The following is a 15,463-nucleotide window of genomic DNA, read 5'->3' as shown; positions in this document are numbered from 1 at the left end:
TTTAGAAAATAGGTGACATAAAGTGGAAACAATTTTAAAGCAGCAGGTATTTAATTCCCCAAAGATAATGACAGTTAACATTTTATTTTCTTCCAAATTTTGTATAGCTGTTTTTAAAATAAAAATGGGCTGACACTCTGCATTCTATTTTGTTACTTACAATTTCACTTAATCTATTAATATATTATGGACATATTTCCATGTCAGTATGTGGAGAGCTGCTTCATTTTTAATGGCTGTATGGGAGTCCAGTGGACTCTTTATCAGTTATTTAATCTGTGCTCTCTCAATGGAAAGTTTGGTTATGTCCTCTTTTTCCTCTGTTTATGAATAGTGTTGTCTGGAGTATTTCAGTAAGCGTGTCTATTTCCTTAGGGTAAATCCTTTGAAATGAAATTATTCAGTTGTTTATGGTCTCCCTAGTGTCTCTTACAGAGCCTGATGCATAAGAGGCAATAAGATATTTGTTGTATGAATGCTTATCAAAGAGCACTTGCTTTTTAAAAGCTCTTGATAAATACTGCCAAACTGTCCTACAGAAATATGCCATTTAGATTGCTAACTGTGATTGAAAACATTTATTTTTAATTTTTGATAATTATAAATATTTTAATAAATATAAGTACATGGTTTCTGATTTGGTGTAATACTTGGAAAAGTGTACTTACCTTATGACTCTAAAGTGAATCATTTATAATTGTTTTCTTTCATTTTTTTTAATGTTTAAATCTAATCCCTCTGGAATTTTAATGTGAGGTTTCATGTTTATTTAATGTTAATTCTTTTTTTTTTTTTCTTTTAAGAGTAATATTTTTACTTTTTAAAGAGAAAAGCTGGACTTCCCTGCTGGTCCAGTGGTTAAGAATCTGCCTGTCAATACAGGGGCATGGGTTCAGTCCCTGGTCTGGGAAGATCCCACATGCCGTGGAGCAGCTAAGCCCACGCGCAACAACAAGAACAGCCACCGCAATGAGAAGCCCATACTCAGCAACAAAGAGTAGCCCCCGCTTGTCACAACTAGAGAAAGCCGGCACAGAACAACGAAGACCTAAATGCAGCCAGAAATTGTTGTTGTTCAGCCGCTCAGTCATGTCTGACTCCTTGTGACCCCATGGACTGCAGCATAAATACATGGACTGCAACCATGAATACATACACTCTTATCTGTGTAAGAGTGGTATTGGAGAAGACTCTTGAGAGTCCCTTGAACTGCAAGGAGATCAAACCAGTCAATCCTAAAGGAAATCAGTCCTAAATATTCACTGGAAGGACTGATGCTGAAGCTGAAGCTCCAATACTTTGGCCACTTGTTGCAAAGCACTGACTCATTGGAAAAGACCCTGTTGCTGGGAAAGATTGAAGGCAGGAGGAGAAGGGGACAACAGAGGACAAGATGGTTGGATGGAGTCGCTGATTCAATGGACATGAGTTTGAGCAAGCTCCGGGAGATGGTGAGGGACAGGGAAGCCTGGTGTGCTGCAGTCCATGGGGTCGAAAAGAGTTGAACACGACTGAGCGATTGAACTGCACTGAGAAAGAGCAAGAGAGAGAGAAAAGCTTTGATTTTTTTTTTTTGGCTGCACCCTCTGGCATGTGGGATCCTAGTTCCCTGACCAGGGACTGAGCCCACACCCTCTGCGTTGGAAGTGGAGATTCTTCACCACTGGACCTCTAGGCAAGTCTGAGAAAAGCTTTCTTATTGGTAACTTGACTTGAAATTTAGAAACTTGATTAAAATTTGGGCATTTGGAAAATTTGGAATATTCTCGTTTTTAATTCAGTCTGCCACTTAACATGATGATTTAAAATTATTTTGAGTAAGAATACTTGAAGGTACAGGATTATGCAGAAACAGAAGTGACTAAATAAATTACATTTCTTGATGATGTTTTTTCTCTGGTAACCAGGTGAAATAATGGATAGCCTTACCTTAGAAGCTGGAGATGATGCTGGAAAGGTGAAATGGATGGACATCAGCGATAAACTCAAGCTTTATGCTAGTCACGCTCAGTTCATCAAACTTGTGGCAGAGAAACGAGATGCACACTGGAGTGAGGACAATGAGACTGGCTGCCCTGGGTAACAGCTCAGTCTCCATTGTAAGCCAGAAGCCAGGAATGGAGCATGTACGGAGAAGACGGTATCACGGAACTCATATATAGAAAGGGCAGGGCAGGTCACTTGGAAATTACTTTATTCATTAAATGACAGGCAGTTAGGTTTTGCATCAGAATAAAATTAGCAGGTGTGGTGAAACAACACAGATTTTTCTGCTGTTTTGTCAAAAGCGCTGTAAACAATCATTTGGTATGTATTCTATTTAAGCATGGCTTAAACCATATTGAAACAACTGATGCTCTTTGAAGAATCAGAATTTGAACAAAGATAAATTTAGATAAATTTCTGTTCAGCCATAATTTCTGCTTTCTGTGTAGTTCTTGTCAGTTTTGTTTTTCCCCATTGACTTTTGAGGTATGAAGGATATTCCTACCGTATCAAGCATCTCTCAGAGGAGTGCCAATCACCATTGCCTAATCTGATTTATCTTTAAATTACTTGGTTCACACTTTGCTTTATATGATCTTGTTGAAGCTGGTTTCAAAAACGGAGACCTTTTGCATTCTTGACTTTAGAGTTGTAAGTTATATTAGGAAATTTCAGTCACTCTTTTAGTCGAAAAAGATCAAGATCAATGAACAAGAGATCATGTCCTCATTTCCAAAAATTCTGAATTACAAAAATGTGTCCAGAAAACTAGTAATTTAAATTTATATATGCATTCCACTCAACTGTAACTGTGAGAAAGGCTACCCACTCTAGTATTCTGGCCTAGAGAATTCCATGGACTGTATAGTCTGTGGGGTCGCAAAAGAGTTGGACATGATTGAGTGACTTTCACTTTCACTACTGTAAATGTATGTACCATAAATGAATTAAAAATGGCGTTCAGAAAGGAAGTGAAATGAGACGGAGACAGAGGAGGTCTTTGGGAGTTAAAGTGTCTTTTGTTAGGGATTGTTAAGGACTGACTTCAGTTTTTGAGTCTCACTGTTAACGTTGTCATTCCTTGAGGAAAGAGTTGGTGTTCCAGGTGTTCTTGGAAGCAGGGAAGAGGAAGGAAGATAACACTGCCTTGTCTCATTGGACACTTATATCACTTTCTGGCCTATATGTCCATTGGGAAAGTCCCATAGTACTGACCCCTATTGACCTGAGGTAGGGACTGTCATAAGTCCATCCTCATTTCTGTTGGACTGCAGGTGGGTCATCTGAAGAAAAGGTGGTTTGGGGAATAGAGGCATGGTTGTTTTCTTCAGATATTTGAAGAAGGTATTAGGCTTACTCTGGAGTTAGAGAACAAAACAAGGGCTAAGATAAATTAACAAAAAAAGGTTTTTGGTTTTTTTTCCCCCTTATTTAGTGTCAAAGCTCTTGGTGGTAAACTTAAACCGAACTGACAGGAGGCTTTTTTTCCTCTGTTTTGCTGAGAAACATTTGAACGTTTGATTTCAGGTCGTTGCCTCAAACCCCTCTGAAAGAGTTAGTTATAAGGTTTATGTTCAGTATTAGTTTTCTAAAATCCATAAAATCCTGGTCCTTGGGTGTGTAATAAGGGACATGTGCTTGACAAGGATGGTCTACTCACTGAGTGAAGGGTAGGACGACCTTGACTCAGCGTGAAAGAATTTAACTCTACTTTCACTGTTTGGCAGGAAGAAATTGCTTCTTACTGACACTGAATAGGATTTTCTAAAACAAGCTGCTCACAGAAGTTCTTAAGAAAGCTTGAGTACTTGCCTGAAGAATGACATTTACTTATGTTTCAATAGTTTTGATGCATCTAAACTGACATTAGTAAAGATTTTAGGTTATATTAAAAATTGTCTTTAAAAAATAACTAAGCACATTATCCATAGATAATAAATTTTTTGTTGCATTTTATAGTTTTCATTGGAACATTTACAAAGTATGCAAAATGATAAAACTACTATACACTGTAGATAGGGTAGAAGTAGATAATCTTCTCACTGTAGGTATCCAGCGCCATCTATAATAGAGAAAAAACAGATTAAAATTTTAGTTTAAGACATTTCTGGAGGAATATCTGCTCCTATAATAGGTGATATTGCCTTCACATTTGCTTTTCTTATATTTTAGATATAAGGAACATTTTTGTTTTTTAGAGACACTTAGTAAAATAAATAGTGTGGATACCATTTCTTGAATATCTATGTTATATCCCTCAATCCTCACAAGAATCCTGTGAAGTTCGGTGGTATTATTCCTACTTCACAGATGAAAATGAAATTTAGAGAGGTTGCCCCAAGGTTTATTCAGAAAGCAACAGAGCTGGGTTTTGCTAGACCCCAGAAACAATTCTCTGTCTTTTGTATTCCTCACTAAGGTTATGAAGCTTTTATTATTTCTTACTTTAAGTTTGTAGTTTGGTAGATTCTTTATTACTTAAGCAATACTCATGTTATCGATAGTACATTTATGGGTTATTACTTGAAATTTAAGAGCCACATCTGATTTGGCTAGTGTTACTGAACTTGGTGGCGTAATCATGGCCCAGAGACAATTTATTGATAATATCTTAACTTATGGATGAGTGGTTGCACCCAGTGTTTGTCTTGGTAGCAGGTGTTCTTAAGACTTTAAAGCATTTCAAACTCAATAGAAGCAAGATACTAAATCTGTTAAAGAGGGCACCTAAAATTTCTAACCATTTTCAGAGGCTAAATACTACTCTGTCTTACAGTATAAGGACTTATGGTGTTTGCTGTTATTTTCTAAAATATTTGTGAAGTTTTAATAAATGTTGATTTTAAAGTACATCATTTGGAGAAGCACTTGTAATTTATTTGGTCTTGTTTACATCTACTTTAACCATATTATTAACATCAGTATGGGCACAGTCTTAGGCTATTAGACTCTTAGGATGAAAGTATTTAAAATGTATTGTAATGCTTGAAAGATACTTGGAGGGACTTCCTTGGTGGTCCAGTGGCTAAAGCTCCATGCTCACAACACAGGGGCCTGGGTTTGATCCCCGGTCAGGAAACTAGATTCCACATGCTGCAACTAAAAAAGCACCCTGCAAGCCACAACGAAGATTAAAGTTTCAAAGTGCCACAACTAAGACCTGACACAGCCAAATAAATTAATTAAAAAAAAAAGATATTTGGAGATTTTACTCACCGTATGACTTCTGACATAGTAGTAAGAGAATTATTTCTGCCAAAATAAACAATACAGATTATAGTTACTAGGTATTTTTGCCGTCATTTTTTTCTTGCCTCCTCTCATGTCTCCCATATTATGTTTATTTAAACATTGATGGATTAGTATTGGTACAGTCATGTGTGTTGGGAGAAGGAAAATAATGTTCTTTTATACCTAAATGCTGATAAATTGAACCATTAAATGTCTTTGTAACACAGCTTAATTCCTCTCACTTCACCCTTAGTGGCCTGATAAGATCACTTGAAGTGGTAAGAAACACAGAATAAGTACTTTAGGGCAATGGAACTTTGTCAAAAGGAAAACTTGGGTGAAATCCAATTTCTTTCTCAAAATTCAGATTGAGAATATTTTGATTCATCAGTTTCTCTTGAGATAAGTTAAATACATACTGTATATAATTTTCAGTTAGTTCATTTGCTCAGTCGTGTCCGACTCTTTGTGACCCCATGGACTGCAGCTCGCCAGGCCTCCCTGTCCATGACCAACTCCCAGAGTCCACCCAAACCCATGTCCATTGAGTTGGTGAAGGTGTCCAACCGTCTCATCCCCTGTCGTCCCCTTTTCTGCCTTCAGTCTTTCTCAGCATCAGAGTCTTTTCCAGTGAGTCAGTTCTTCGCATCAGGTGGCCAGGAGTTTCAGCTTCAGCATCAGTCCTTCCAAGGAACATTCAGGACCGATTTCCTTTAGGATGGACTGATTGGGTCTCCTTGCCGTCCAAGGGACTCCCAAGAGTCTTCAACATCACAGCTCAAAAGCATCAATTTTATTTGACATGAATTCAGATATTTAAAAAGAATATACTTTTTTGGTCTCTTTCTCTCTTTTATATATATTTTCAATGAAAGCAAACTTGGGTGAGAATCGGAGAAGAAGTCTCAAGGTTTGTAGAGTTTCCATCAAGAGTACTGATGCTTTTGTGTTAAGGAGATTTGTTGCCTTTCCTGGAGATGAGAGCATGTCTAGATTTGGTGGTTCCAGAGTGGGCTTTTCTTACTGTTAACTATGAATTGTCCGTAAGACAAAAATAAGCTTGAGGTAAAATTTACTGTTTGAAATTTCTTAACCTAATTTCTTATAAGCTGAAATTTTGTCAAATGCTATGGGCATTATGAAAAGAATACCTTTTTAGACCTGCCGAAATTTTGATCTAAAGATATTGGAGGAAACTGAGTTTATAATTCATGAGTTTTACCTTAGGTAGATTGCTTGGGTTCCATTCTGCCATAAATTTTTATGGTTTAGAAGAATTATTCTTACCTTTTCTGAGATTAAATATCACTTGCTTTTATCAGTATAACCATAGCAAAAAAGTCTTAACAACCAAAGAAGCCCTAAAAAAATTATTGAGATAGCTTCAGCCCATTAAGTAGATTTGTAGTTTATAGTAGCTTAAAAATTAATACTTACCCCAGGTTGGTTCAAGATAGAAATGATTAACTGTGAAAGAAAAAAATATCAACAATCAGTGAAAACAATGGGTTTACCTTTTAGCTTATTTTTAACTGAGTATGTATATAAGCTAAAATATTTTCTATATGAAAATCTTTGTTTTCCCTGAAAAATTAATTAATTCCATGTTTTATTTATGTGATGTAAGATTTTAAATGAATATGCAATATTTAGATTTGAACTCCCTTAATTCATAGAACTGTTCTTTTTGTAACTGCCTTGTAATGATATTCACTATATCTGAAATACAGAAAATTCACGTGAGTGGTTGAGAAACTGGCTGTATACACTTACATACAAGTGCTGTCTTTCTTAAATTATGTGAATTCCGTGTGTGAATGACACTTGAACCAGAATTTTAGGACAGCTATGATTTTGCTTCAAGGATGTGCTTATAGGAGCAGTTTTACTGGTAAGTATTGCTTTGTAGCTTTCATGTGGTCCTGTTTTAAGAGACTGGCAGCTTGCTTGAGGAATTGACCACTGTGTCAAAAAGGCAAATGCCTTTATTTATAGTGCTGTCCACCCCAACATATATGCAAGAATGTGTAAGCTAAACACTGATCTGCTTATTCTTAGCCAAGAATAATGCCCTTAAATAAAGTTTAGAAAAGTAAAGTATAGGTATTACCAAATCAAATTTGGTAATTTTTGAAGAAGTCGTATGTGTGAGGAGTCAGTATTTTCACTGGAAGAGACTTTGGAGGTAAATTAATACATCTACCCAAGGTCACACAGGTAATTTAAAGATGAGCGTGGAATCTAGACTTACCCACCACAGGCCAGTGCTCTTTTAGCCATGTTTTGATGTGAAGGTGAACTTGCTGATTTTGGAATCATCAATAATTAATTATTGACAGTAGTTTCCCCAAACATTTTTAGAATATGTATTCATATATATATGTATAAATATACATTCTAACATGATTAGGAGTATGCTAGAACTTGTATGATTTACATTTGGAAATGGGCTATCATAATGCTTAAGAGTGGATTGTAGAAAGAGCACTAATTAAAACTTGGCTTGTGCTCTTATCTAGTTTGACCTTAAAGTTTTTGGAACACTTAAATATTCCTCAAGATGATTGCCTTTAAATAATCTGTATAGACAAATCCTGAAAAGTTTTACCCCAGGCACACAATGATTTAGGCCTAACTTTCTGCCATTTTTATGAAATACTGCGGGTCTCTAATTCTAAGATGCCATCAACTATAAAGTATACCATTTAGTTAATGATGCATCTTAAAGAGAAAGATATCCCAAGTTAATACATCCGTTGTGAGATGTATCTAGATTTCAGAAAATGTTTGTGTGCAAAGTATGTGGGAAATGAAATTTTTTAGTTTTCTCTTTTTTAACTCTCAAGTGTTTTACGTGTGTTTTCATAAACAGATTCAAAATAACTATATCAATAAAGGGCATCATTAAAAAGTTGAACTTTGTGCAGTTCAGTAAAAAATTGCCTATTGGGATTTAAGTTTGATTATAATATATTATGCATTTATGCAAGTGCTTCACTAGTGAAGAAATGGTCAAGTCTATTTCATCTCTCCTAAAGTAGTTTCTTCTATAATTCTTAAATCTTTTGACTCTTCACCTTCATCCTCATCAATGATAGAACAGGTTGTTTTGTCAGTTTATAGTTTGGAGGAGATGAATAAGTGAATGTAGAACTGTTTGCATGCATTGACATTTCTGGCTTTGAACTTAACAACTGTGCTTTATTTCATTTCCAAATGAACTGGATTAATAAAGACAGTAATTTGTATGATGAACTGGATCATCTTAAATGTAATGTGTTGTAGGTGTTGAATATAGTATTTTTATAAACTTTATAGATTAACAGGGCAGTATTTACCGCTATGAGATCATTAAGTGTCAGGACCTAGAATAAAGAAGATACAATCAAATAATAAAGAAGTTATAATTCAGCATTTTATCTTTTGTATGTTATATGTTTTATGATAACTTGATTAATGAAAACATGCTTTTTGAAATTCTTAGCATATATAAAATTACATCAGTAAGATTGGCATTCACAGATATTTTAAGTCTCCCCCTCCCCCCATGCCATGGTACCCACCCAGCCTTCACACCTGCTATCTCTGGAAACAGAGATAAATTTTTTATTCTGTTGTTGTTGTTCTTGACTGAAAATATAGCTGGGATTTCTTGGAAAGATGATGAAACTTACGCTTACGAGGTTGGAAAAAAGACTATATTTGGGAATCTTTTTTTTTGTTTTTTTGGGCAAGACTCACAGCTTGCAGAATCTTAGTTCCTTGACCAGGAATGGAACCTGGGCCCATCAGTGAAAGTGCCAAGTCCTAACCACTGGACACCAGGAAATTCCCAACAACTTCACAACTTTAATAATATAATTTCCTATAATTGTAATAGAAGTATTGTTAAAAGTTTAGAATTAATATGCTGTGTTATACACTATTTTTTGGTTTGTGACTGTCATTCTGTGTAATTTTTCCTCATCCAGTAAAGTCTTGTCAAAAGTAAAATTTACATAATCCTTATACCATAACCATAACCTTAAATCTAATTCAAAGGCTTCACTAATGGTTCCCACTAATGGTCCCCAAAGGATAATGAGAACCATTATTTTTGGTGTCAACTTCCTTTCCGAATGAATCTCAAGAGTTTTCAAGTTTTTTGTTTTGTACTCGTTTAAATACTTTCTTAAAGGAAAACTTTTAAGTATAATTACCTGATTTGGATTATTAGGAAATGGAAAAGGAAGAGGAATTGGAATCTACAAAAAAAGGGGGGGAGGGGAAGTGAGTTGTGAATAAAACAGAGTAGAACATTTTGTTTTAGCTTTTTTTCCTCGTGTGTTCATTGATTACTCGTCCGTCCATCCACCCACCCAGTATTTATTGAGCAATTATATGCTCTCATGGAGCCCACCTTCTAGTTGGTGGAAATTAGACTCTAGAGTGAACTTCAAGTCATATTTTTCTTTTAAAAAGTATGCTTATTTTGCTTAATTAGTCAAACCTAAAGCCCAGAAACCTGCCTTAAGCATTGATAGTTACAGTAGGCCATCTTTGCCTGATTTTTAATACTGTTCTGCCATCTGGTGGAAGGAAGAGCATCTGTTTCAAATATTAGTAATTCTTTTTATTGCCACATGTGTGTGCTAAGTCGCTTCTGTCATGTCCAACTCTTTGCGATCCTATATACTGTAGCCCACCAGGCTCCCTCTGTGCGTGGAATTCTCTGGGCGAGAATTACACATAGATTTACATAATATTAGGCATATGATTTTAGTAGCAATTAATAAATTCAAATTATAGACCAAGACTCCAGGGTTTTGCATCAATTTAAAACAAATCTTACTGGATTTCAGCCAAAAAAAAAAAAAACAACCCAGTGTGCCTGACTGGAAACAAAATAAATAGCAGTTAGTTATAAATGCAAGAACTTAGAAATTTAGTGTCTTAAGAGTCCATTGCATGCAGGCTAAGTCCTATGCTTCAGTTGTGTCTGACTCTTTGCAACCCTAGGGACTGTAGCCTACCAGTCTCCTCTGTCCATGGATTTCTCTAGGCAAGAATATGGGAGTGGATTGCCATCCTCCAGGGGATCTTCCTGACCCAGGGATTGAATCTGCATCTCTAAGGTCTCCTGCATTGGCAGGCAGGTTCTTTACCATGAGTGCCACTTGGGAAGCCTAAGAGTCCATTAGGTCATGTGAATACATTAAAGGGAAAGAATGTTCCATTGAGGACAGTCACTTTAGTGACAGTTTACAAAAGCCTACTTAAAGCGGAGAAGTAAACAGTTTGAAATTAAATATAAGCAAAGGGAAGGTGTTTTGTTACATTTAAATATGAAAAAAAATTATGCAAAATTGTGTTTCTGCTTTAAAAGTATTTAGATGATAGGCAAGAAGTTAAACAAGATGCTATTTTAAAATGTGTAAACTTTTCAAAACAACATTGCCTGGCTATTGTTTGTTTGACATGTCCCAGCCTGTGTTGTAGCCTCCTTGAACTGGTCATTCCCTGAGTTGCCACGTCCTCAGCACTGACTGTTCCCTGTACCTGGAATGCCTCACTCACTTCTGATAACCTGGCTTGGCTGCCTCTCCTCTGTGAATGAACTCTGACACACAGCCTAAGTCAGCTGGTTTTGTATTTGCATCTAGAAGCATTTAGCAAATTATGGGGTTGGCCAAAAAGTTCACTGGGGTTTTTCCATTACGATGTTACAGAAAAACCTGAGCAAAATTTTTTGGCCAGCCCAATGCATTTTTTTTTTTTTTTTCATTTATGAACCTCTTTATCAGATTGCGAGCTTACTCAAATTTTTTGTTTTTCTAGCGATCACTATAGACCGCTTTATCTGGCAGACAGTAAATATTAGCCAAATGAATCCTGTCTGTCCCAATAAAGGTGTCTCTGTTAGGTAGGTAGTGTTATTCTGGCCTTTATTAAACAAGATGTAAGAATTCAGATGTTAAGAGATTGAAGAGGATACAAGAAGAGCAAAATAATTATATTGTTTGACCTGTGAGAAAACATTAGGGGTGGGGGGTGGAACTTCTTAGAGAAGGCAACAAGGTGATTTAAAAGGAGAAAAAGAACAGGTAATACAGACAAAAGTTAACATTCCCTTCCTGAAAGTAACTAAGCTCATCATAGTCGAGGTAATTCAGTATAAACACCTGTTTGATCTCAAGTGTAGGGAGAAATTGGAAGAAGTCACTGAATCCCTGGAGGGGTACTTGCTCCCCTGGTCACACTCTGCAAGCTGTGCAGGGAGGGAAGTCTGAATAGCTGCTGCCTGGTGGTTTCTTAATGTCTTTTATGTCTGTGTCCAAGTCTGGAAAATATTATAACCATCATCTGACTAATAACCACTTTTCATAACTTGAGGTTCCCCAAACCCATGCTTACCAGGGGCAGTTGTACAGGTGGGGGAAATGGGATCTGAGGGAAAAATGGTGCTCCTTGGGGTGGGTAAAAGTTAAATCTCTGTAACAAGAGACATGGTGTCAGTCATGTCAAACATTTAAAAACTGAAAATGATGAACGTATCATTTGAAAATACAACCAGAAGTTTACCTGAGCACTGGAACTTCCTCCAGATTGTTCAAGCTTGTAAAACAACAGCAGCAACAAGGTAAAACAACATATGGCAATGCGTTATTTATTACAAAGAGATTTGATTCTAAATGAGAATGGGCCACAAGCCACTATCAAGCATTATACTCATCAGTGATGTACCTTTCCCTCTGGAATAAAAAGCAGTTGAGTCTAATGTACAAACTGTTATATTTAAAATGGATAACCAACAAGGATCTACTGTGTTGAACAGGGGACTGTGCTCAATGTCATGTGGCAGCCTGGATGGGAGGGGAGTTTGGGTAGAATGGCTGTATGTATGTATGTATGTATGACTAAATCGCTTTGCTGTCTACCTGAAACTATCGTAACATTGTTAATCATCTATACTCCAATATAAAAAGTCTAAAAAAAAAAAGAAAGCAGTTGAGTCTAATAGAGAAAGGTTGAATTAATTTTATCCAGTAATTTGGACATTGTACTTTTTACCTTTAACCTTATTTCCAAAGAATATTCTTCTGAACATTTCGTACGGTTAGTTACATATCGCATGCCTCATTATTTGCAAATCAACAGTGTTCTCAATATAATTTTCAGCACTTAGAAGTTCAAAGTAGAGAGAGTATGGAAATGTAAACTTAAATTTGGTATCCCCAAATAAAAATTTGAAAGCTGCCTCACTTCTCTGAGAGCTCCTTTGGTACAAAATGTGCAGGGAGCAGGTGTTCCTGCCTACTATTAATAGCTGTGCTCAATCAGCTCAGTCCTGTTGGACTCTTCGTGGGCCCCATAGACTGTAACCTGCCAGGCTTCTCTGTGCATGGGCTTCTCCAGGCAAGGATACTGGAGTGGGTTGCCATTTCCTACTCCAGGTGATCTTCCCAACCCAGGGTTCGAACCCACGTCTCTTGTGTCTCCTGCATTGGCAGGCAGGTTCTTTACCACTAGTGTCACCTGGGAAGTCCTCCTGTTTCCTAGGTGCCCTACATATTCAGATAATAATAAACACAGCTTAAACTCATAGATCTCATTCATATAGATGAGGAAGCATGACTCTAATCAACATGAGACGAGTTGGGGTGAGGATACTGTAAATGAAACAACTTAAACTGCCTAATTAAGACTTAGGTCAGTGTGGAATACTTGCTCTATATTGCTAGGTTTATTTGAGAGCTTCCTGGGGCCTGGAAAATCCCATGGATGGAGGAGCCTGGTGGGCTGCAGTCCATGGGGTCGCTAAGAGTCGGACACGACTGAGCGACTTCACTTTCACTTTTCACTTTCATGCATTGGAGAAGGAAATGGCAACCCACTCCAGTGTTCTTGCCTGGAGAATCCCAGGGACGGCGGAGCCTGCTGGGCTGCCATCTATGGGATCGCACAGAGTCGGACACAACTGAGGTGACTTAGCAGTAGCAGTATATTCCAGTTAGGACTCTTCAGTGCATTGATGCATTTTTATCATCCTTGCACAGCTCTGAGGTAATTCTTAACAACTCATGTTACAGGCTAGGAAGCCATGGGTTATTTCCTCACTCAAGGTCATACAGCTTGTGGTCTGGTGGCTAAGACTTTGTGCTCCTAATGTGAGGCACCCGGGTTCGATCCCTGGTCTGGGAACTAGATCCCATATGTCGCAACTAAGAGTTTGCATGCTGCAACTAAAATATTCCACATGCCACAATGAAATCAAAGATCCTGTGTGCCACAACTAAGACCAGTTCAGTCGTGTCTGACTCTTTGTGACCCCGTGGACTGTAGCCCACCAAGCTCCTCCATCCATGGAATTTTCTAGGCAAGAGTACTGGAGTGGGTTGCCATTTCCTTCTACAGGGGATCTTCCCGACCCAGGGATCGAACCTGGGTCTCCCTCATTGCGTCTGCGTCTGAGCCACCAGGGAAGCCCTATACATATATATACATACATATATCTATTTCAAAAAGGTCATGCGGCTTGCAAATGGCACGCAGAGCTGGGATTTGTACTGGGAAGACCCTTGGACTGAAGAAGAGTGGTAAATTCCTGGTTCTACAATTTTCCTGGAGTCCACTTTCCTCTTCCATGAAATAAAAAGATACAGGAAGTGCTTTCTAGGTCCTGTCTCTAGAACAGAAATGGAATGGAAAATCGAGGGCAGTACTCACAGGGATGGGCAAAGCAGTGGCCGTAATCAAAAGGCCAGCCAGGAGAAGACATTTCATTCTGAAGGAGGAGTCTGGAATTCAAGGGTTAGGAGATCATTTTTAGTTTCTTTCTAGGTCTTATTCCTATTTTTAATAGACTGTTTAATCAAAGGTGTTGAAATAGTGATGAGACTAAATTCTGCCTCTATATCCAGGTTTTGTAAGCCTATGTCAATGCTTTAAAAATGGTGTTTAGACAAGACATGCATTCTCTGGTTCATAACATTACTTACTCTTACCTCTTCCTTGTAATTTCACGGTTCAACCTGTACTGCTTGGTCTCTGAAGTTCAAATTTGTGATCTTTACCCACAAATCAAACATCAATGTCATAGCATGCTTATTATCTGAGATATGGTACCACTGGCTCAAGTGAGATTTCTTACGTATACAAATAAATCCACCTTGAGCTTCTATACCCATGAGATTTACCAGGTCTTCACATGGTATGGATGCTATTACTGACAATTATAATTTCTCAAGAAAATTATACGGGAAAAGTCTTGAAAGGCATTTTGGATTGGGAGAGAAAATGCACATTATGAATAAATTCAATAAAGCAAGTCAATGTGGTCTTTACTGGCCAGGAGTTTCTGAAAGTAAACCTTTTTATGATCTTAAATCACATTTAATTCATATTAACTTACCTTAGGAGTTTTGAACCAAATCACTGTACTCTGGAATTGAATTTTGGAAGAAAAATCAACTTCATCATATTCCTATTAAGACTTGTCCCCAGCATCTGAAGCAAGTTATACCTCTTGATATGCAAGTCACTCTTCAACTATTTTACCACATATGTACTTGAAACAACTCAGATCTATCTTTGTGCTATTTCACTTTGCCCAAGTTTAGGCAGCTCATCTCCCTTTCCCCTTTTCATGTTTCTTCTTTGTATTTTTCTTCCTTCTGCATTCAAACCCTTGACTTTTTTTCTTCCTTTGAAAAGTGGACCTATTCATTAAATTATCCGACACAAAAACTTCTACCAAATGCAATAGAATCAGTCCAAAATATACTGTGTCTTTTCAATTACCTTCACTTCAAATGGTCCTTGGGCAACAAATTCAAAGAGCTGTGCGATCTAGAATCTCTATGCCCATCTCATATTTAAGCCATATTGCTAATGCCTTTGTGGTCATGGGTAATATGAGTCACAGAATTTGAAGCTAAACTGAATAATTGGTTCTGCACTGGGAACACCAATGTCTAAAGAATTTAAATTACACAGAGATAGGCTTAAAGACTGATTACCGAGAAATAACTTAATCTCCTTGGCTGGGATTAATGTCTTTATCACAAACAACTCACAATCAAAAATTGTGATTATTAAGGATATTAAAGTGCTTTTACAATATATCATCCCATACATGTGGGAGCTTTAACTAAAAAAACATTTTAAAGTTCTAAAACTTCTATTATTAAATAATATTTTTATTTCAAAGTGAAAGTTATTTTCAAATAAAACATTTTTAGTGAATATTTAGGTAGTGTCCTTAGCA

The 15,463-nt window shown here is 37.1% G+C and overlaps 2 protein-coding genes across 9 annotated transcripts in view; one reads left to right on the top strand and one right to left on the bottom strand.

Annotated features, from left to right (window-relative positions):
• NUDT9 (nudix hydrolase 9) overlaps positions 1–4,841 on the top strand; it is a 38,146-nt gene extending 33,305 nt beyond the window's left edge. For all 7 annotated transcript variants that reach the window (XM_081580745.1, XM_081580763.1, XM_081580734.1 and 4 more), the window contains one exon: positions 1,908–4,841. In XM_081580745.1, coding sequence (XP_081436871.1) covers positions 1,908–2,083 — 176 coding nt within the window. In that variant the 3' untranslated portion in view covers positions 2,084–4,841. The remainder of the gene's footprint in view (positions 1–1,907) is intronic.
• A 361-nt stretch (positions 4,842–5,202) lies between these two features.
• On the bottom strand, positions 5,203–13,988 carry SCPPPQ1 (secretory calcium-binding phosphoprotein proline-glutamine rich 1). 2 transcript variants are annotated; one of them, XM_081580791.1, is made up of 7 exons: positions 13,924–13,988; positions 11,779–11,811; positions 11,611–11,688; positions 9,417–9,461; positions 8,556–8,582; positions 6,655–6,684; positions 5,203–5,238 (listed from the first exon to the last, which is right to left on the bottom strand). In XM_081580791.1, exons 1-7 carry the CDS (start codon positions 13,978–13,980, stop codon positions 5,233–5,235), a joined length of 276 nt encoding a protein of 91 aa, XP_081436917.1. In that variant the 5' UTR covers positions 13,981–13,988; the 3' UTR covers positions 5,203–5,232. The 2 variants fall into 2 exon arrangements, with proteins under 2 accessions (XP_081436917.1, XP_081436922.1); XM_081580796.1 differs by lacking the exon at positions 11,779–11,811.
• Positions 13,989–15,463: the final 1,475 nt, after the last annotated feature.

The sequence above is a fragment of the Giraffa tippelskirchi genome, chromosome 1 (genome assembly GCF_054371585.1).
Source record: "Giraffa tippelskirchi isolate mGirTip1 chromosome 1, T2T-mGirTip1v1.2.pri, whole genome shotgun sequence".
NCBI lineage: Eukaryota > Metazoa > Chordata > Mammalia > Artiodactyla > Giraffidae > Giraffa > Giraffa tippelskirchi.
Note: the sequence above shows the minus strand (reverse complement) of the source record. Positions and strands in the feature narration are given on the sequence as shown.